We start from the raw sequence: 20,000 nt of genomic DNA on the forward strand, positions 1-20,000 counted from the left end.
GAGATCACCACGCCATTCTCCTCACCACTGCTCCCACCTTCCTGATATTTACCACAACGAGCAGGAATGGAGGATCTGACTGCCACCATGAGACGGAGCAGAGGACCATTCCAATCACCGTCATATAGACCCAGAGGTCCTGGCTTTGGCCTGGGTCCACCATAAAACCTGGACACTATTTGTAGACATAATGTCCAGATAAGTCAGAGTCTGTTGTTGCCTGTTTTGTTGGAAAGACTCAGGGGGGGGGGATTGTCTGAGTGTTCAGTTTTGTTGTTTCCGCTCCCTTTGCAAAATGTAATGTTGTCACCATTGACATACATGTTTTTTACATATGCAATAAAGGAAATACCGATAATGTGATAAGTACCTTTTTTTCTGCTCATTTTATAAGGCCCGGGAAAAAACATGACTGGATGTGACATGAAACTGGAAATGTTACAAGTTGAAATTCACATCTGTCCTTACACAACCTTGCCACTTGGGGGCGGTGTTGTCTTATTTTTCACAGACAGCACTCGCGATGTGGGTCAACTAGCCTCGTAAAACCATACTGATCTCGCGAGATCACATGTTCAGGATGGTTTCATCAAGGGAGGCAATGGGTCAACTGCCGTCTGCACAAAATGACTAAACGGTGTGAATGCGAAACGAGAGCTATTTAGCAGATCTTGTGAAAATGTGTCAGGTTATGATTACGCATTAAGGACACAGCAGCGATCTTTTTTCACGATAAGTCACCCCAGCCCAGCACACAAAGACAGACTGCCAGACGAGATGATGGTTGAATGACGAGATCTTGGCTTCCGTGTTTTTGTTACTCGTTTTGTTGCCGCGTCCCTCCCGGCTACCTGTATAGTGACCGGTTCGGGGCGGGGTCCTATATCTTCTGCTCTCAACAGAAACTCAAATACGTTTACAGGTAGGCTCATGTAAAATCCGTCCATTTGATCATCTAGGGCTGCTTGCACCATAACCAAGACAAACTGAGTGAGAAAGTCCTTTCATCCTTCCTCTCTACGGTGACCAGACGTCCCGGTTTCCACCCGGCTGTCCCGAGTCCCGACTAATATCTCTCGGGACAGTAAATTGTCCTGATTTTACACATTCACACATAACACATTGTCCCGATTTTAAAAACAAGAATACCATTAGGCTATACTTGTTTTCAGCGACGTTTAGTTAAAAGATTGTGGTTCAAAGCTGTTGCTATGGACGCTGTCAGCTCAGGCTGGTCTAGGATCTGTCATCATGCCTAAGAGAAAAACGAGCTTTTCCATAGAGTTTAAGGAAACGTACCCCTTTCTTCAAAAGATCATATTCAGACGGCCAAACATAACATAGGTGAGGAATCTGACCATCCTAATGATCCACGGTCCCGGAAAGCGGAGGTTCCTATATGTATACTGTATGTCTATATATGGGGGGGGTTTGAAATGATGGTCAACCTAATCCTTACCAACCATCACCCACTACTCGCCCATTATATGCCAATGGGTTGGCGGTGCAAACAAATTGCTTCTACTTGGATTTAATAGGAAAAATGACCCCCAAAAGAATGGGGCTGGGCTGGTTTGTCATTGCTGTGTAAAGGCATTGGCCTACATCGTAAATTGTTGCATAATGATTAAAGATCTCCAGGTACTGATCCACAATTTCACCCCTCCATTCCTCTCTCTCCCAGAGTGGCATGGACTTCCCTGGCCATTTCAGGCACATCTTCCAGCAGCTGAACCACCAGCGGGTCCGTGGGCAGCTCTGTGACTGTGTGATCGTGGTGGGCCCCCGGCGCTTCCGGGCCCATCGGTCAATCCTGGCGGCCTGCAGCACGCACTTCAGGGCCCTCCTCAGCACTGCAGACGGGGACGAGGGTGGAGGTGGTGGAGGAGGAGGAGGAGGAGGAGGAGGAGGGATGCCTGGTGGTGTGGTGGAGCTGGACCCAGAGGTGGTGACCCCAGAAGCTTTCTCCGCCCTGCTGGACATGATCTACACTTCCACTCTGACCCTGGGGTCGTCCAACGTGATGGACGTGCTCCTGGCCGCCTCCCACCTGCACCTCAACTCTGCGGTCAAGGCCTGCAAGCACCACCTCTCCTCCCGCAACGTCCCCACATCGCCCCCCAGTGGCTGGAGGTCGCCGGCGCAGCAGCGGAGCAGCCCTCTGGGGGACCAGTCTCAGACGGAGCCCGTGTCTGAGGCCGACACCAGGCAGCAGATGTCCGAGGTGCTCCAGCAGCTGGTGCTCAGCCTGGCCCCCTCTGCCCCGGAGGGAGGCCTCGACGCGGGGGAGGCCGAGGCCGGCCAGGCTGGGAGTGGGGACGGCGCGGGAGGAGGAACAGGCGGCGGAGGTATGGAACAGAGGGCGGCCCTCCCTGCTGCCGGGCGCCTCCACAAACGGACTTGGTCGTCCCCCCGGGCGTTCCAGGGGGAGGGGCCCGGCGGCAGACAGAGAGACGGCGGGCGGCTGGAAGAGAACTACAGGGAGCTGCCGTCCCTGGACTGTCTGAAGACGGACGAGGACATCTTTCTGGGGACGGGAGCAGCAGAGGACGAGGAAGCGGAGGAGAAGTATGAAACAGGCGGGCGAGGACCGGCAGCACGGGAGGAGGCGCGGCCGGCCAGCCGGTCAGGCGGCGGCGGCGGCGGCGGCGTGCAGGACGACGACGGAGACGACCGGACGAAAGTGAAGGTGGGAGAGGAAGAGGAGGAGAAGATGGAGGTTGTCGAGGTGAAGGATGAACACCTGGGCTCGTCTTATCCGGACACCCCGGGCGTCCCCAGCAACCCCCCGTCCCCGTTAGAGGACAGCGGTGACCCTCGGGATTACGTTCCGCCCGGTGATGAGAACGTCACCCCCTGGCTACCGGAGCCCCAACCGTGCTCCAATCCCCGGACAGAGAACGCGGATGGTAATGAGGGCCTAGTCAGCCAGCGGGACCTGGGGTTTTCCTGTTCTCTCAGCCCCAGTACTGAGAGTGTCGACGGGGCAGAAGAGGAGGAGCGCCTCCCTTCTATGAATGAAGCTCAGACTGAAGATAGGATGGCGGCTGGTGGGCTCCTGTCTCAAGACACAGACACAACAACCAGCGCCTCTTCCTCGTCCTCCTCTTCCTCCCTCGTCTTCCCAGTATCCTCCGTTCCCTTACAGCAGCTTCTCGCCGCCGAGGCCCACAGTTTCAGTGACGCCTTCATCCTCCAGCCCAGCCAGAGCTCCCAGGGGGGGGGGTTCCTGGGGGGGGTCAGGCCTGCGGTAGGGCCCTCGTCCCTGGGCGGCTTCAGCCTGTGTCCCTCCCTCCCCCATTCCGTGCGGGTCAGGACCACCAGAAGAGGACGAGGAGGAAGCTTAGGGGGGGCCTGTTTCCGTCGCATCGCCCCAAAAGTGGACCCCAGTTCCGAGGCGTCTTCTTCCTCCAAGCCACCAGGGGCCGCTGCTCCTGCCCTGACCAGAGCCTCGGAGGACGTCCTCTCCAAGTGTAAGAAGGCCCTGATGGACCACAACGTCCTGGTGGTGGAGGGGGCCAGGAGGTACGCCTGCCGCATGTGCAGCAAGACCTTCCTGAACCTGACGGACGGCAAGAAGCACATCCGCGTCCACACGGGAGAGAAGCCCTACGGCTGCCTGAAGTGTGGCAAGCGCTTCAGCCAGTCCTCCCACCTCTACAAGCACTACAAGACCACCTGTCTGTGAGCAGGCCCCTGTGAGAACCAGTCACCCAGCAGCCAGGCACCAGCTTAGCGGCCTGGCTCGGAACTCGAACCAGCGACCTTTTTTTGGACGCTGGTCTGATGGTCCAACTTCTGCTACCTACCCGTGACTGTTCCCCGTTCCTATATGAGAGAACCACGTTTACATGACAGTGCACTAGCCAACTCCGTAGTATCACCATTTGTGTGACAAAAGTGTTTGTAAATAAACCACAGTGGATTGCCATTGACCATGTTAGTGAATCTGTTCTTGTCAATGTACACCTTTACAATCAACTGTAGAAGTAAAGACAATAAGAATCTCTGACACTTTTAATACAGCTTTATTATGACAATCAGACATCAGTGGAGTGAACAGCTAGTGTCAAGAAAACTGATAGAAATGGAGTTTTGACATCAGAATGCAAAATGACTGGTGATCGGACATTTCTAAACAACTTACCAAAAATAGAACTGGAATACTTCTTACATAACAACTAGGCCCTGCTTTCAGCCAAAGTTACGTTGTAGGTCAAACTCTTAAATGATTTAAACAAGGCTGTTTCCAGTCTGTGGAGCTCCAGAACCCCTGACCCATTTCAGTGCTATTCTGTTGGGAGTGCTGTTAGTGCGTCCACTAGGGTCTGTGACGCATCACAAATTAGAAAAAGCTAACTATACACTTCCTCCCTCAAAATGTCTCGTCATTAATTCATTAATTAAAGTGATATCTCAAACAGTTCAGAGATTATAACTTATTATATTATTATTATTCATTACAAACACAGATCTCAAGTGCAAAATCTTGTCTGATGTTACCATTTGTTTTAAGAGGGTACTGTAATATCCATCCACCTCCACATGCTATTCTCCTGGTCACAGGTTGGTCAAACAGCACTCATCCATTCACCTGAATAGATAACTGATCGGTTTAAATCCCATTTCACTAGACAGCAGCGGTTCAAGGCTCCGCCCCCCTGGAGCAGGCGTGGGGGTGTAGTACGGGGCTGTGGACACTAGAGGGCGAGCTCACTGGGCATGTCTGAGCCCTGTAGGCCTCCCAGCAGGTTATGGGCGGACAGCTCTGCCATGACGCCCCGTGTGGAGTAGGTGGCGCTGCCGATGTGAGGTAGGACCACTGCAGGGGAGAGAACAGATGGGTGGAGAGAGAACAGAGACAGGTAGAGAGAAGGGGGGGAGAGAGAGAACAGACAGGTAGAGAGAAGGGGGGGAGAGAGAGAACAGACAGGTAGAGAGAAGGGGGGGAGAGAGAACAGACAGGTAGAGAGAAGGGGGGGAGAGAGAGAACAGACGGGTAGAGAGAAGGGGGGGAGAGAGAGAACAGACAGGTAGAGAGAAGGGGGAGAGAGAGAACAGACAGGTAGAGAGAAGGGGGAGAGAGAGAGAACAGACAGGTAGAGAGAAGGGAGGGAGAGAGAGAACACAGGTAGAGAGAAGGGGGAGAGAGAGAGAACAGACAGGTAGAGAGAAGGGGGGGAGAGAGAGAACAGACAGGTAGAGAGAAGGGGGAGAGAGAGAGAACAGACAGGTAGAGAGAAGGGGGGGAGAGAGAGAACAGAGACAGGTAGAGAGAAGGGAGGGAGAGAGAGAACAGACAGGTAGAGAGAAGGGGGGGAGAGAGAGAACAGACAGGTAGAGAGAAGGGGGGGAGAGAGAGAACAGACAGGTAGAGAGAAGGGGGGGAGAGAGAGAACAGACAGGTAGAGAGAAGGGGGGAGAGAGAGAACAGAGGGGTGGAGAGAGAGAACAGACAGGTAGAGAGAAGGGAGGGAGAGAGAGAACAGACAGGTAGAGAGAAGGGGGGGAGAGAGAGAACAGACAGAGAGAAGGGGGGGAGAGAGAGAACAGACAGGTAGAGAAGGGGGGGAGAGAGAGAACAGACAGAGAGAGGGGGGGAGAGAGAACAGACAGGTAGAGAGAAGGAGGGGAGAGAGAGAACAGACAGGTAGAGAGAAGGGGGGGAGAGAGAACAGACAGGTAGAGAGAAGGGGGAGAGAGAGAACAGACAGGTAGAGAGAAGGGGGGGAGAGAGAGAACAGACAGGTAGAGAGAAGGGGGGAGAGAGAACAGACAGGTAGAGAGAAGGGGGGGAGAGAGAACAGACAGGTAGAGAGAAGGGGGGGAGAGAGAGAACAGACAGGTAGAGAGAAGGGGAGAGAGAGAACAGACAGGTAGAGAGAAGGGGGGGAGAGAGAACAGACAGGTAGAGAGAAGGGGGGGAGAGAGAGAACAGACAGGTAGAGAGAAGGGAGGGAGAGAGAGAACAGACAGGTAGAGAGAAGGGGGGGAGAGAGAACAGACAGGTAGAGAGAAGGGGGGGAGAGAGAGAACAGACAGGTAGAGAGAAGGGGGGGAGAGAGAACAGACAGGTAGAGAGAAGGGGGAGAGAGAGAACAGACAGGTAGAGAGAAGGGAGGGAGAGAGAGAACAGACAGGTAGAGAGAAGGGGGGGAGAGAGAACAGACAGGTAGAGAGAAGGGGGGGAGAGAGAGAACAGACAGGTAGAGAGAAGGGGGGGAGAGAGAGAACAGACAGGTAGAGAGAAGGGGGGGAGAGAGAGAACAGACAGGTAGAGAGAGAGAACAGACAGGTAGAGAGAAGGGGGGGAGAGAGAACAGACAGGTAGAGAGAAGGGGGGGAGAGAGAGAACAGACAGGTAGAGAGAAGGGGGAGAGAGAGAACAGACAGGTAGAGAGAAGGGGGGAGAGAGAGAACAGACAGGTAGAGAGAAGGGGGAGAGAGAGAACAGACAGGTAGAGAGAAGGGGGGAGAGAGAGAACAGACAGGTAGAGAGAAGGGGGGGAGAGAGAGAACAGACAGGTAGAGAGAAGGGGGAGAGAGAGAACAGACAGGTAGAGAGAAGGGGGGGAGAGAGAGAACAGACAGGTAGAGAGAAGGGGGGGAGAGAGAGAACAGACAGGTAGAGAGAAGGGGGAGAGAGAGAACAGACAGGTAGAGAGAAGGGGGGGAGAGAGAGAACAGACAGGTAGAGAGAAGGGGGGGAGAGAGAGAACAGACAGGTAGAGAGAAGGGGGGGGGAGAGAGAACAGACAGGTAGAGAGAAGGGGGGGAGAGAGAACAGACAGGTAGAGAGAAGGGGGGGAGAGAGAGAACAGACAGGTAGAGAGAAGGGGGGGGAGAGAGAACAGACAGGTAGAGAGAAGGGGGGGAGAGAGAGAACAGACAGGTAGAGAGAAGGGGGGAGAGAGAGAACAGACAGGTAGAGAGAAGGGGGGGAGAGAGAACAGACAGGTAGAGAGAAGGGGGGGAGAGAGAGAACAGACAGGTAGAGAGAAGGGGGGGAGAGAGAGAACAGACAGGTAGAGAGAAGGGGGGAGAGAGAGAACAGACAGGTAGAGAGAAGGGGGGGAGAGAGAGAACAGACAGGTAGAGAGAAGGGGGGAGAGAGAGAACAGACAGGTAGAGAGAAGGGGGGAGAGAGAGAACAGACGGGTAGAGAGAAGGGGGGAGAGAGAGAACAGACAGGTAGAGAGAAGGGGGGGAGAGAGAACAGACAGGTAGAGAGAAGGGGGGGAGAGAGAGAACAGACAGGTAGAGAGAAGGGGGGAGAGAGAGAACAGACAGGTAGAGAGAAGGGGGGGAGAGAGAGAACAGACAGGTAGAGAGAGAGAACAGAGACAGGTAGAGAGAAGGGGGGGAGAGAGAGAACAGACAGGTAGAGAGAAGGGGGGGAGAGAGAGAACAGACAGGTAGAGAGAAGGGGGGGAGAGAGAGAACAGACAGGTAGAGAGAAGGGGGGGAGAGAGAGAACAGACAGGTAGAGAGAAGGGGGGGAGAGAGAGAACAGACAGGTAGAGAGAAGGGGGGAGAGAGAGAACAGACAGGTAGAGAGAAGGGGGGAGAGAGAGAACAGACAGGTAGAGAGAAGGGGGGGGGAGAGAGAGAACAGACAGGTAGAGAGAAGGGGAGAGAGAGAACAGACAGGTAGAGAGAAGGGGGGGAGAGAGAGAACAGACAGGTAGAGAGAAGGGGAGGAGAGAGAGAACAGACAGGTAGAGAGAAGGGGGGGGAGAGAGAGAACAGACAGGTAGAGAGAAGGGGGGGGGAGAGAGAGAACAGACAGGTAGAGAGAAGGGGGGGAGAGAGAGAACAGACAGGTAGAGAGAAGGGGGGAGAGAGAGAACAGACAGGTAGAGAGAAGGGGGGAGAGAGAGAACAGACAGGTAGAGAGAAGGGGGGGGGAGAGAGAGAACAGACAGGTAGAGAGAAGGGGGGGGAGAGAGAGAACAGACAGGTAGAGAGAAGGGGGGGAGAGAGAGAACAGACAGGTAGAGAGAAGGGGGGGGAGAGAGAGAACAGACAGGTAGAGAGAAGGGGGGAGAGAGAGAACAGAGACGGGTAGAGAGAAGGGGGGGAGAGAGAGAACAGACAGGTAGAGAGAAGGGGGGAGAGAGAACAGACAGGTAGAGAGAAGGGGGGGGAGAGAGAGAACAGACAGAGAGAGAGAAGGGGGGAGAGAGAGAACAGACAGGTAGAGAGAAGGGGGGGAGAGAGAGAACAGACAGGTAGAGAGAAGGGGGGAGAGAGAACAGACAGGTAGAGAGAAGGGGGGGGAGAGAGAGAACAGACAGAGAGAGAGAAGGGGGGAGAGAGAGAACAGACAGGTAGAGAGAAGGGGGGGAGAGAGAGAACAGACAGGTAGAGAGAAGGGGGGGGGAGAGAGAACAGACAGGTAGAGAGAAGGGGGGGAGAGAGAACAGACAGGTAGAGAGAAGGGGAGAGAGAGAACAGACAGGTAGAGAGAAGGGGGGGAGAGAGAGAACAGACAGGTAGAGAGAAGGGGGGGAGAGAGAGAACAGACAGGTAGAGAGAAGGGGGGAGAGAGAGAACAGACAGGTAGAGAGAAGGGGGAGAGAGAGAACAGACAGGTAGAGAGAAGGGGGGAGAGAGAGAACAGACAGGTAGAGAGAAGGGGGGGAGAGAGAGAACAGACAGGTAGAGAGAAGGGGGGAGAGAGAGAACAGACAGGTAGAGAGAAGGGGGGGAGAGAGAGAACAGACAGGTAGAGAGAAAGGGGGGAGAGAGAGAACAGACAGGTAGAGAGAAGGGGGGGAGAGAGAGAACAGACGGGTAGAGAGAAGGGGGGGAGAGAGAGAACAGACAGGTAGAGAGAAGGGGGGGAGAGAGAGAACAGACAGGTAGAGAGAAGGGGGGGAGAGAGAGAACAGACAGGTAGAGAGAAGGGGGGGAGAGAGAGAACAGACAGGTAGAGAGAAGGGGGGGAGAGAGAGAACAGACAGGTAGAGAGAAGGGGGGAGAGAGAGAACAGACAGGGAGAGAGAAGGGGGGGAGAGAGAGAGAACAGACAGGTAGAGAGAAGGGGGGGAGAGAGAGAACAGACAGGTAGAGAGAAGGGGGGGAGAGAGAGAACAGACAGGTAGAGAGAAGGGGGGAGAGAGAGAACAGACAGGTAGAGAGAAGGGGGGAGAGAGAGAACAGACAGGTAGAGAGAAGGGGAGAGAGAGAACAGACAGGTAGAGAGAGAGTGCAGACGGCTATCAGAAGAGATGAAGCACATGATCTTCTATAAGTCTCGTCCAGTTTACTGATTGGTTGCATACAGAAGTGTACTAAACAGTATTCATCACGAGTGGCACTCCCGCACCAATCAGAAGAGAGGACAGAAGTGATCCAATCAGAAGAGAGGACAGAAGTGATCAGAGAAAAATGAGAGGAATCACAGATGCACCAACTGGCCAGAACAAAATCCTAGTATGTGTAAAAACCTAACTGGCAAAATGAAATCTGAGTCTAATTCCCATCTCAACTGGCGCGATTATTCCTCGTTGTTCTCTTCCCTCCATACTCACCACAGTTTTTGAGGGTGAGGAGGGGGTGGTCTGTGGGGAGGGGTTCTGGCGTGGTAACGTCCAGTCCAGCCACAGCTATCTGACCACTGGACAGAGCCTGGTACAGATCCTCCTGGTTCACCACCGCATCTCTACGAGAAACACACACACACACACACACACACACACACAGGGGCATCCTCAGGAAGGTACCGAGGCCCCAGGAAAAAATATTCCACCGGGCCCCTTAAAAAAAACGTATACTGGCGACTGGTGACCGAGGAGGATTGAAGGAGAAAGTGAGTTAAGCAGTCTGGGGATACTCTTATTATAAATGAAACAGGTCATGAATATATGTTTTACTTACTTTAGCCAGTTTCATTATGAAGTTAGCTTGCTGTCCTTTCTTTCAGACAAACTAGCTGGCTCCCAACAAGAAGAGGAGTGAAATATAAACACCCTATTCATCCAGGCAAATATAAACACCCTATTCATCCAGGCATTTCACAATCATTCCCCTTTTCCAACAGCCATGCCCACACACAGCAACCAGACACACACAGAAATATACAGTAGCATGTCTTGAAGTTATTTATTCTGTCTTTGAAAACACTAACTGTCAGTGTCAAATGGTGGAGCTCCTCTACAGTGTGTGTGTGTGTGTGTGTGTGTGTGTGTGTGTGTGTGTGTGTGTGTGACTGGTCTACCTGCTGGTGTTGATGAAGACTGCCGTGTTCTTCATCTTGCTGAAGAAGGTCTTGTCACACAGACCCTGGGTCTCCGGCGTGAGGGAACAGGACACCACAACAAAATCACTCTCTGACACCAGCTGGTCCAGGGGAACTGTTTCAGAGGGACGAGAGGAGGAGAGGATGAGTGGAAGAGAAGAAAAGGAACGAACCAAACAGAGGAGACCGCACCTTCTTTTCCTCTTTTCAATCCCTTTCATTCTCCAGCCCCTCCTCTTTTTTTGGCTTCCGTCTCTGGACTTCCCTGTTCCTCTCATGATCCCTCTTAAACTCAGTCATCCTCCCCCTCTCCTCTCCTCACCGTGCTCCCCCCCCACCTCGGCGGCCTGGGGCTTGGCCGTCCTCCCCCTCTCCTCTCCTCACCGTGCTCCCCCCCCACCTCGGCGGCCTGGGGCTTGGCCGTCCTCCCCCTCTCCTCTCCTCTCCTCACCGTGCTCCCCCCCCACCTCGGCGGCCTGGGGCTTGGCCGTCCTCCCCCTCTCCTCTCCTCTCCTCACCGTGCTCCCCCCCCACCTCGGCGGCCTGGGGCTTGGCCGTCCTCCCCCTCTCCTCTCCTCACCGTGCTCCCCCCCCACCTCGGCGGCCTGGGGCTTGGCCGTCCTCCCGGAGTACAGCAGCCTCTTCACTCCGAACGGCTTCAGTCGCCTGGCGATGGCCATACCTGAGCAGAACACGCAGCGGAGTGGAGGTCAGTCAACGACAAGCCCGTCACAGTCCTGACCACGGGCCTACGGTCTGACCGCAGCTGCCAAGTTAAGACAGTAGAGAACTTACTGAAGTCAGCGGACACAGTCTATCAATCGGACATTATGTCTATCAATCAGACAGTGTTACCAATCAGACATTATTGTACCTATGCGTCCTAGTCCGATGACTCCTACTGTGCTGCCAGACAGACCATAACCACACAGCCAGAGTGGCTTCCACGTGCTCCAGCCCCCACTGGAAAAGATGAGAGGGAGGGAGGGAGGGAGAGAGGGAGGGAGGGAGGGAGGGAGGGAGAGAGGGAGGGAGGGAGGGAGGGAGGGAGGGAGGGAGAGAGAGAGAGAGAGAGAGAGGGAGGGAGGGAGGGAGGGAGGGAGGGAGGGAGAGGGGCAAGACAGAGAGATGAGGAGGAGGAGAAGGGGGACAGATGAGATGAATTTGCGCTGGTCATCATAATAAGAGAGACACCTCACGTTTGATACTTCACACGTTCACTTTAGATGAGGAACTGTTTGAGCTCTCGGGGGCAAAGTACAACACCGCAGTAAAACCCCACTGTGGAGGTGATCTAGGCCAGACAGCCAGCGAGCGAGGAGAGGCGACGAATGAACACGACGTGTGTTGGTGAGGGACTGAGACTCGACTGACCTCTTCACCTCCTCCACCCCCTCGGGCAGGCGTCTGGCGGCGGCCAGGAGGAGGGCCACGGTCAGCTCGGCGGTGGCGTCGGTCAGCACGTCAGGGGTGTATCCAACACGCACGCCACTGGAATGGGTGAGGAGAGGGCAGGGGGGGCAGTGTGGTGAGGGATGGTAGGTACTGGTCAGGGCTCATAGGGAATCACAGTAAAGATATACGGTGTCTGTAAGATGGCTGCTGAGACGTATTTCCTGGTTTCTGTGTGATGATGGCAGTCTTCACGATAGGCCTCCTACCGTTTTTTGATCTCGTCGAGGGCCAGGTGGTCGAAGCCCACGGACATGGTGCTGATCACCTTCAGATTCGGCCCTGAGACGCGCAGAAGGACAGTCAGCTCTCTAGGAGGGTTTTTTCCCCCACAGATGTGTTCCCTTATTACTGCACTTCACTCTGTAACAGTGTCCAATTCTCCCACCCCCTGGCAGATCCGAGACCCATACCTGCCGCTTCCAGAACCTCTGCGTCGATGCGGTCCGACAGCAGACACATGAGCCCATGGGCCCCGGCCACGCCCTTCAGAAGCTCCGCCCTCGGAACGGGCTCGTCCGAGTCCCACAAGGACACCTTACAGCTGTTGGCGTGGAGACGAAACGGATTAGCCTACATGTCATTCATGTCATGTGTAAAATATGCAGGCCGAAAGGTTTACGTTGACAGACCATAGTATTAGAATATATTTATTTTATTGTATCCCTTTTAGTCAGGTACTCTCTTCTGTAGATAGCATATCATATTTTACTACATGTGTGAAATGCAACTCCAATGAACTTTTAGAGTGGTTGGGTCAGGGTCATACTGTAACATTACTCTCCAAAAGAGAGAGAGAGAGAGTTTGCTATGTTGCTCAAAGTCAAATAATCAAACTGAACTGAAATTTTCAAGAAGCAAACCTTAATAACAGTCGGATAATATAAGGACATTCATACATGGTAAATGGTAAATGGACTGCACTTATATAGCGCTACATGATATAGCTTACATGATATGGCAAACCGTACAGAATGAATAAACACTGAAGTGTATCACCTACTGTAGCTAACGTTATCTAGCCTGTACTCTCGCGAGACAGAGCTCTGGTGTGGTATGGCCAGACTAGCTAGCCTGTACTCTCGCGAGACAGAGCCCTGGTCTGGTATGGCCAGACTAGCTACCCGTAGTGGCTTGCTTGGCTCGGGAGGTATAGGAAAACTACCTACTTACAGTCCAGCCTGTGACAAAATCTTCATTCCCTCTTGCGGGATACGTCTTGTTACGAAAACCTTCATGAGTTGCTGTGCTGTGTGCATTCTACCACGAGGAGAAATGGTAGTCCTGAAGGCTGCTCGATACTACAGATCAGAATCTGCACAAGTTCACAGTCAGCTAGCTCCCTGGGTCAATACTGCGCATGCGTGGAGCTCCAAGTGAATTGAAACTAGTCTTATTCCGTAGTTTAGAAAAATATTAATTTGACCCCTGCAGTGCGTGCGTTCATTCGTCTGTCTGTGCACCCTGGTCACATATGTACCAGAGATCACCACCTGGATGCGCTCGCCACTATTTAATTTTCTCAGTCATTGCCAATTAGGCTACATAAAAAAACACGCTTGTTCTATTCACTTGTTTATAGAATATATAATATTACCTGTGGTAACTTGCATCGTGTGGGGGTGAGTGGTGGTGTGTCACTGCAATTATGTGTAAACCAATTTAAGTGAAAGGTTTTGAAAAAAAAAAGAAAAGGGTTTTTTATACAACATAATTAACAACATAATATGCTCTTTAAAGAAAGACAGAAGGGACGTGGGCATTACCTGCTCCTGTTGCACTTTTGAGAACTGACACATTTTGGGGTTGATTTTGATGACCTACAACTGAAGATGCACTCATCTTTCCAACCCATTTGCTTGGGTAGCATTTCCAGCTTGCTGAAAACAGGATATTACAGTGGTGTACTCAATTCTAATCATGGAGAAGGAACTTTTAAACTGTGTATGAATTTTACTCCTTATTACAAACTGGCTTTATATACTGTACTGTAAAATTAGTCTAATGTATGTCCGCCTTTATACCTGTCTAGGTGCATTTTGGTAAACTCTATGGGTAAAATCATTGGCTACCAATGGGAGAGGGATGAGACCAGCCCAGGTTTTTCTATGCACTCTGGTACAGTCGCTTCTTTAAGAGGAAATCTCTGTTGTCACATAAGAGGGCTGATTAACAAGAGGGTTTTGTGATGTTAACTCTTTTGCAAGTCAACAGAAAGACTAAATACAAAAGCTGTTTTGTCCAGTCCATGCCTAGGAATGTGTGTCTGCACACTCTGGGCACATTGCTGTTTACACAAGACAGAACAGGTGTGGTTATTTTAGCAAGATTATTGCTCTTGAGAATGGAATCTTCTTGCCAGTGTGAGAATTCAGGGTCTAACTGCTGGGATATTGTTTAACACTCACAAATAACTGGGTTTTATACATCAAAACAAATTCAGCATTTAAAGTAAGTAACCTTGAGAAGTAATGTTCTGGAGCCTAGTGGCCCATAGGGCAGGAGCCCATCCTGATTCCTTAGCGTGAGGCAGGTTGATGTACAAGCACGCCCCCTGGACAGGACGCTAGTATGGCATTAACTAAGACTACTGCTAATCAATAAAAGTATTTTCACCTGTCACCATGGATGTGTAAAGTGTTCCCTTGGCTCTAGTCAATTTAAGAGCAAAAATTGTCTATACACGATGTTCATTATTTTAATCCCCACTGGTCTGAAAAGCAGAAGACTTGTACAAAATAAATCAATGGGATCTCTGTGCTACAGATCAAAACTAGAATCTGTTTATATTCATAGGCAAAGCTTTAAGATCATCAACTTTATTTAATTCACAAATAATTTGCCTTACCAGTACTTTACAGAAAATAATGCCTTCTACAATTTGAATACAAACATAACTTTATTTAACTGCTAGTTAACTCAGTGCACATGCAAGTGAAACCAAATGGCTTAGTACTCTTCTCCCTCCTCAGCCTCTCCCTCCACAGAGTCCACCCCAACCTCCTCGTAGTCCTTCTCCAGGGCGGCCAGATCCTCTCTGGCCTCGGAGAACTCGCCCTCCTCCATCCCCTCTCCCACGTACCAGTGCACAAAGGCCCGCTTGGCGTACATGAGGTCAAACTTGTGGTCCAGACGAGCCCAGGCCTCAGCGATGGCGGTGGTGTTGCTGAGCATGCACACGGCCCGCTGCACCTTGGCCAGGTCTCCTCCTGGCACCACAGTGGGGGGCTGGTAGTTGATGCCCACCTGCAAAACAGAAAAGGGCGCCATGAGCCCACTTACAGAGTTGCTTTCCATAGGATAGTTTGATTTTCTTACAGTGCACAGGTCCTAGTTCAGTGTATAAAAGCACATCTTACCTTGAAGCCAGTGGGGCACCAGTCAACAAACTGGATGGTGCGCTTGGTCTTGATGGTGGCGATGGCAGCATTAACATCCTTGGGCACCACATCTCCGCGGTACAGCATGCAGCAGGCCATGTACTTGCCATGACGCGGGTCACATTTCACCATCTGGTTGGCAGGCTCGAAGCAGGCATTGGTGATCTCTGCCACAGACAGCTGCTCGTGGTAGGCCTTCTCAGCAGAGATGACAGGGGCGTAAGTGACCAGGGGGAAGTGGATGCGGGGGTAGGGCACCAGGTTGGTCTGGAACTCCGTCAGGTCCACGTTGAGGGCTCCGTCGAAGCGCAGTGAAGCGGTGATGGAGGAGACAATCTGTCCAATTAGGCGATTGAGGTTGGTGTAGGTGGGCCGCTCGATGTCCAGATTACGGCGGCAGATGTCGTAGATGGCCTCATTGTCCACCATGAAGGCACAGTCAGAGTGCTCCAGCGTAGTGTGGGTGGTCAGGATTGAGTTATAGGGCTCCACAACTGCTGTGGAAATCTAAGCACATTCAAAAGGGAAACCAAGCCCAAATGTACAAAGTGTCAACATTAAAATGCTACTGCAGTAATAGAAGTAATTTACAAAGACAGAATGTCAGTACGATTAACCACTACCATACCTGAGGTGCAGGGTAAATGGCAAACTCCAGTTTAGACTTCTTGCCATAGTCCACAGACAGTCTCTCCATGAGCAGAGAAGCAAAGCCAGAGCCGGTTCCACCCCCAAAGCTGTGGAAGATGAGGAAGCCCTGTAGTCCAGTGCACTGGTCCGACTGCAGGAATAAGAGCACAGGAGTCCAATTACATTCATCAATGCCACTTCTGTGCCACAATGCAACGTTCACTTTTTTGAAACTGGGTGAGAACTAGCTATAGCGAGCCTATGATGTTTAAATTACCAGCTTGCGGACTCTGTCCAACACCAGATCCACAATCTCTTTACCGATGGTGTAGTGTCCACGGGCATAGTTGTTGGCGGCATCCTCCTTACCAGTGATCAGCTGCTCAGGGTGGAACAACTGTCTATAAGTTCCCGTGCGGACCTCATCTGCACCAAAAGTCAAGAGGCGTTAATATTAGTTGGCCAACTAACACATGTAGTTACCCAGCAAACACACAACGTCAGGGAGACGTTCAGATCATGTCTTAATAACGTCCGTCGGTCCTGAACCCCGTGTGTTCGTCTGCTGGACCCCTCAATATTCACACGTCTGGCTTGGACCCCTCTAAGACGTCTGTGGACGTGCAAAACGGGTTCAATATCTGAACGTTAAAAAAAACATTCATTCTGGCTCCTAACTGGATGTCTTTGGACGTCCGAAAAAGACAGAAAAGACATCTAAAAGACATCTAAAAGACGTCTTTTAGACGTGTCTTTGCTCAGTGGGTAGCCATCTAGATAGCTACACACGTGGCCTAACGTCAGGGGTCATGGTAAACTAGCTAACGCTGAATTATCTTAAAATGACGGGATTCTTGACTCGCAAACTCAGACATAAGCATACCAACAACGGTTGGCTCCAGGTCCACAAATACTGCCCGTGGCACGTGTTTCCCCGCTCCAGTCTCGCTGAAGAAGGTGTTAAAGGAATCGTCCCCTCCACCGATGGTCTTATCGCTGGGCATCTGTCCGTCAGGCTGGATCCCATGCTCCAGACAGTACAGCTCCCAGCACGCGTTTCCTATCTGCACTCCGGCCTGGCCCACGTGGATGGAAATGCACTCGCGCTAGTAGTGGATAAAATGTAAAAATTAAAAGATTGGACAGAGAATATTCCGTTATTTCAGTCAGAAGCGATTGAGTGACAGTTGATCGTTGTCATGACAACGGGATTTGTTTAGCCTACTGCAACTTGCACAGCCTTCTGGGTATTGGAGTCTTTTGCACGTACAGCTAAAACGGACCAACAGCATTGAATTGAATAGTTATTTTCATTGAATATACAGTTCTTTTATTTTGGGGTGTGGTCCGCGGCCCATAGTTTGAGAAAGGCTGTAAAAAAAAAAAAAAAAAAAACAGTAAAAAAAAAAAAAAAACATAACGCCGTTGGATTTGAATACCGGAATTGTTTAGAGGACATTTTCAGTTACACATTAATCGACAGTGTTATTACCAAAAATTCTGGTTTTGTACATTTACGTTTTTTAGTCAATAATTGGTGACGCTGCCGCCTCAGAGGAGTGGGCGTTAGCACTCTTCCACTAGCTAACGGTAGCTAACGCTAGAGAACATTAATCCTGTGGGAATTACGTCAAAATCAGATGGTTCAGCGAAGTTTAGCGATTTAAAATAAAAACTCAAAACTCACCATCTTGATTAAAAGTCAAAAGAATAACGTAGTAAATCTGGGGAACGTTAATTCGCTTTGCTCGACGATGTCTTCCAACGGTCGTAATTAACGGTTGACTGCCCAAGATTTCAAACGAGAGCGCGTGCACTCATTTAATCGGTTCACGAGGGGACATATAGATTGGTTGTAAGACCTGTCAATCATAATTTCCTCTTTTACCATTGGATCATGATATCAATTTCAAAATCCAACGGTTGTGCTGACTCTATGCTTGATGTGATTGGACAAATCTGCATTTTTAATTTTTTTTAAACGAGCACTTTCTCAATTAGATAGCCTAACTGTTGTCTATATTTTTTTATAGGCATATGTGTGTGATGGCCTATTTATTAAACTTCTATTAATTATTAATATAGTTAATATTATTATATTAACTATATTATAGATATTTCTAATATTATATTTCTATAGATATAATTATAGATATTTCCCCCAGCGGATTTGCGCCTCTCATGAGCCCATATCCCAACTCAGAGCAGGGTGGGTTTGGACTGGGACACTGTCCACTTCACGAAGGCATTAAGCAGCTTCTCCATTCATTGACATAAAACCAATAGTAGCCTAGGCTATAGCCTTACAATCTAGAATAGCCTAGATTATAGTCAGAGCTGCTTTGGGTTGGGTAGACTACTGAGGCGATGCATTGCGCATCACATAACTAGGCTAGGCTCCATGTCAAGTTAATCAAAATAACCATTTACTTATGGCATTCATTTAATTCCATATGTTCCCATTGATATTTTGTTATGATGACCATGAAGTGGCTGACGGATGGACCTGGCAGTCAGGGGAGGTGTCTGACACTGAGAAGGGTGATATCTGATCTTTTCAATTGGGCCTTAATATAGGTCAATATCTCACAATGCACTGACTCACTCTCTCTCGGATCTGTTTCTAATCTGAGCTGCTGTGCCTTAAGGCCAGGACCATCGGAGAGGGTGGGGGGGCATTAAAACAGCCTCCGTGAGTGCATGTGTGCGTGATACTGTGCACTTGTGCTTATGGATGTTTAGCAATGTCAGATTCACTTAAACTATTATGTTTATTCTTATTTTAGAAAGAAAAATGCATGGTGATGTGTCTATTGAATCATTTTTTAGAGAGAACTAGGCCTACAGAAACCTGCAAGTATGAACAACCGGCCACTTCCCCTTTAAGAAACCCATCTCTTCCTTATAAGGGCATATTTACTTTTCTCCGCCGACCTTTTTCCTTCCTGGTTCCATGCCTTTAACAAGTTGCTATTGGAGTAACGTAGCGTTCCCTTTCTTTTCTGTCGGAGTGGAGGAACTTTTGCAGAAGAATAATAATTACTCTACTTGCGAGGGAGTCTAAAGCGGGTGGGAGGGTGAAGGTGAAGAGAGGTACGTGGCATCGCTGTCTTCATATAGCTTAGTATACGTACACCCATGTTTTTCTATCCGCCTCCCTTGACTTGCAAACAACACGGCCAACAACAAGGGCGACAGTCAGCTTCTCTCTTTTCTGTTTCTGTATTTGATATGCTACCCGAATGCCACACTGTGTATTTTGATGTAAGGTTTGCTATATTTGTTGGTATGCATGACGTTGGTCGACAGTAATATGATGGAATGATAGGAATGTTGGATAGCAACACTAGCCATTGAATCCAGAGGGATCAGCCTTTTTGATCCAGGGTTTATCTTGGATGTGTTGAGCAATCAGCAAGTTCTACGTATCTAATCATCCTGTCGTCTCATCTCTATATGAGGCTCTACTTCATCCAGCTCGTCACCACGCCCACGCATTTCACCAGGAGGGGATCCCCCCCACCGCCCCCCACCGCCTTCAGTGGGGCTCCTGTGCCAAGAACCTGCGAGACCTGGCCCCTGCCTGCCTGCCATGGCTCTGTTGACCCTGCATCGATCTCCGTCCATACCTACGACTCCCGTGAGTCTCTCTTTACCAAACTACACAACCTCCAGTGCATCTCAACACAGCTTGTGTATACCTCTCCGTGACAGGCATTCATTTAACATGAAGCATCTGCAACACACACAGCAATTTGATATATGGACTGCGCACATTGTCGTGGACCCGTTCATAAAGAGTGCTTTTAGTTCTGTCTCTGTTCCTCTGTAGATACCAGGTTGTGCTTATATTGATTGGCAGGGATTTGGGGAATGTAGGTCGAATATACCCCAGATATGCTGGTCATGTCACTGTGTGTGGTTTGGTAGATAAGATAACACTGATGACCTATTTATGTTTAATGTGATGACCTGTAAAACAGACTGTTCTACCTCAACTCCCTGACCCTCACTACCACCACACTGACTTTGTTTCAGTTGATAACATACTAAACACGCACATAAACAAAACACGTGCACACACACACACACACACACACACACACACACACACACTAAATACTCAGTCACTCTCCTGGGGTCTTTATCCTTTCTCCACTCTCAATGCTCATCTCTCTCACTTCACTAAAACCGTCAACAACAACTTTTTAGCAGGATAATTTGATCGTTGCTACTCCCAAGGCCTCTGTGGTATGTTGTAATAGGGCCAAAACATCAGGCGACCTCCTCCCCCT

At 50.4% G+C, this 20,000-nt stretch overlaps 5 protein-coding genes across 5 annotated transcripts in view; 3 read left to right on the plus strand and 2 right to left on the minus strand.

Moving 5' to 3' along the window:
• The window catches only part of tomm5 (translocase of outer mitochondrial membrane 5 homolog (yeast)), a 1,413-nt gene extending 1,061 nt beyond the window's left edge, over positions 1 to 352 (plus strand). The window contains exon 2 of the mRNA XM_084450685.1: positions 1 to 352. This exon is cut by the window's left edge and continues 33 nt beyond it. Coding sequence (XP_084306811.1) covers positions 1 to 2 — 2 coding nt within the window. The 3' untranslated portion in view covers positions 3 to 352.
• A 454-nt stretch (positions 353 to 806) lies between these two features.
• LOC311319452 (zinc finger and BTB domain-containing protein 5-like) lies at positions 807 to 3,688 on the plus strand (the record flags this gene model as incomplete). The annotated part of the gene is made up of 3 exons (XM_084451013.1): positions 807 to 922; positions 1,685 to 1,877; positions 1,923 to 3,688. Exons 2-3 carry the CDS (start codon positions 1,691 to 1,693, stop codon positions 3,686 to 3,688), a joined length of 1,953 nt encoding a protein of 650 aa, XP_084307139.1. The 5' UTR covers positions 807 to 922; positions 1,685 to 1,690.
• Positions 3,689 to 4,123: 435 nt separating this feature from the next.
• Positions 4,124 to 12,954, minus strand: grhpra (glyoxylate reductase/hydroxypyruvate reductase a; the record flags this gene model as incomplete). The annotated part of the gene is made up of 9 exons (XM_084450669.1): positions 4,124 to 4,822; positions 9,537 to 9,667; positions 10,223 to 10,358; positions 10,824 to 10,925; positions 11,118 to 11,206; positions 11,618 to 11,734; positions 11,905 to 11,977; positions 12,109 to 12,239; positions 12,869 to 12,954. 9 exons carry the CDS (start codon positions 12,952 to 12,954, stop codon positions 4,701 to 4,703), a joined length of 987 nt encoding a protein of 328 aa, XP_084306795.1. The 3' UTR covers positions 4,124 to 4,700.
• A 1,690-nt stretch (positions 12,955 to 14,644) lies between these two features.
• On the minus strand, positions 14,645 to 16,805 carry LOC311319201 (tubulin alpha chain, testis-specific; the record flags this gene model as incomplete). The annotated part of the gene is made up of 5 exons (XM_084450678.1): positions 16,589 to 16,805; positions 15,983 to 16,131; positions 15,704 to 15,856; positions 15,055 to 15,582; positions 14,645 to 14,941 (listed from the first exon to the last, which is right to left on the minus strand). The coding sequence occupies exons 1-5, from the start codon at positions 16,707 to 16,709 to the stop codon at positions 14,645 to 14,647; spliced, it is 1,248 nt and encodes a 415-aa protein (XP_084306804.1). The 5' UTR covers positions 16,710 to 16,805.
• Positions 16,806 to 19,208: 2,403 nt separating this feature from the next.
• Positions 19,209 to 20,000, plus strand: part of LOC311319453 (protein phosphatase Slingshot homolog 3) — a 13,449-nt gene continuing 12,657 nt past the window's right edge. Inside the window, exon 1 of the mRNA XM_084451014.1 lies at positions 19,209 to 19,345. Coding sequence (XP_084307140.1) covers positions 19,298 to 19,345 — 48 coding nt within the window. The 5' untranslated portion in view covers positions 19,209 to 19,297. The remainder of the gene's footprint in view (positions 19,346 to 20,000) is intronic.

This window comes from Borostomias antarcticus (genome assembly GCF_949987555.1).
Source record: "Borostomias antarcticus genome assembly, chromosome: 16".
Classification (NCBI taxonomy): Eukaryota; Metazoa; Chordata; class Actinopteri; order Stomiiformes; family Stomiidae; genus Borostomias; species Borostomias antarcticus.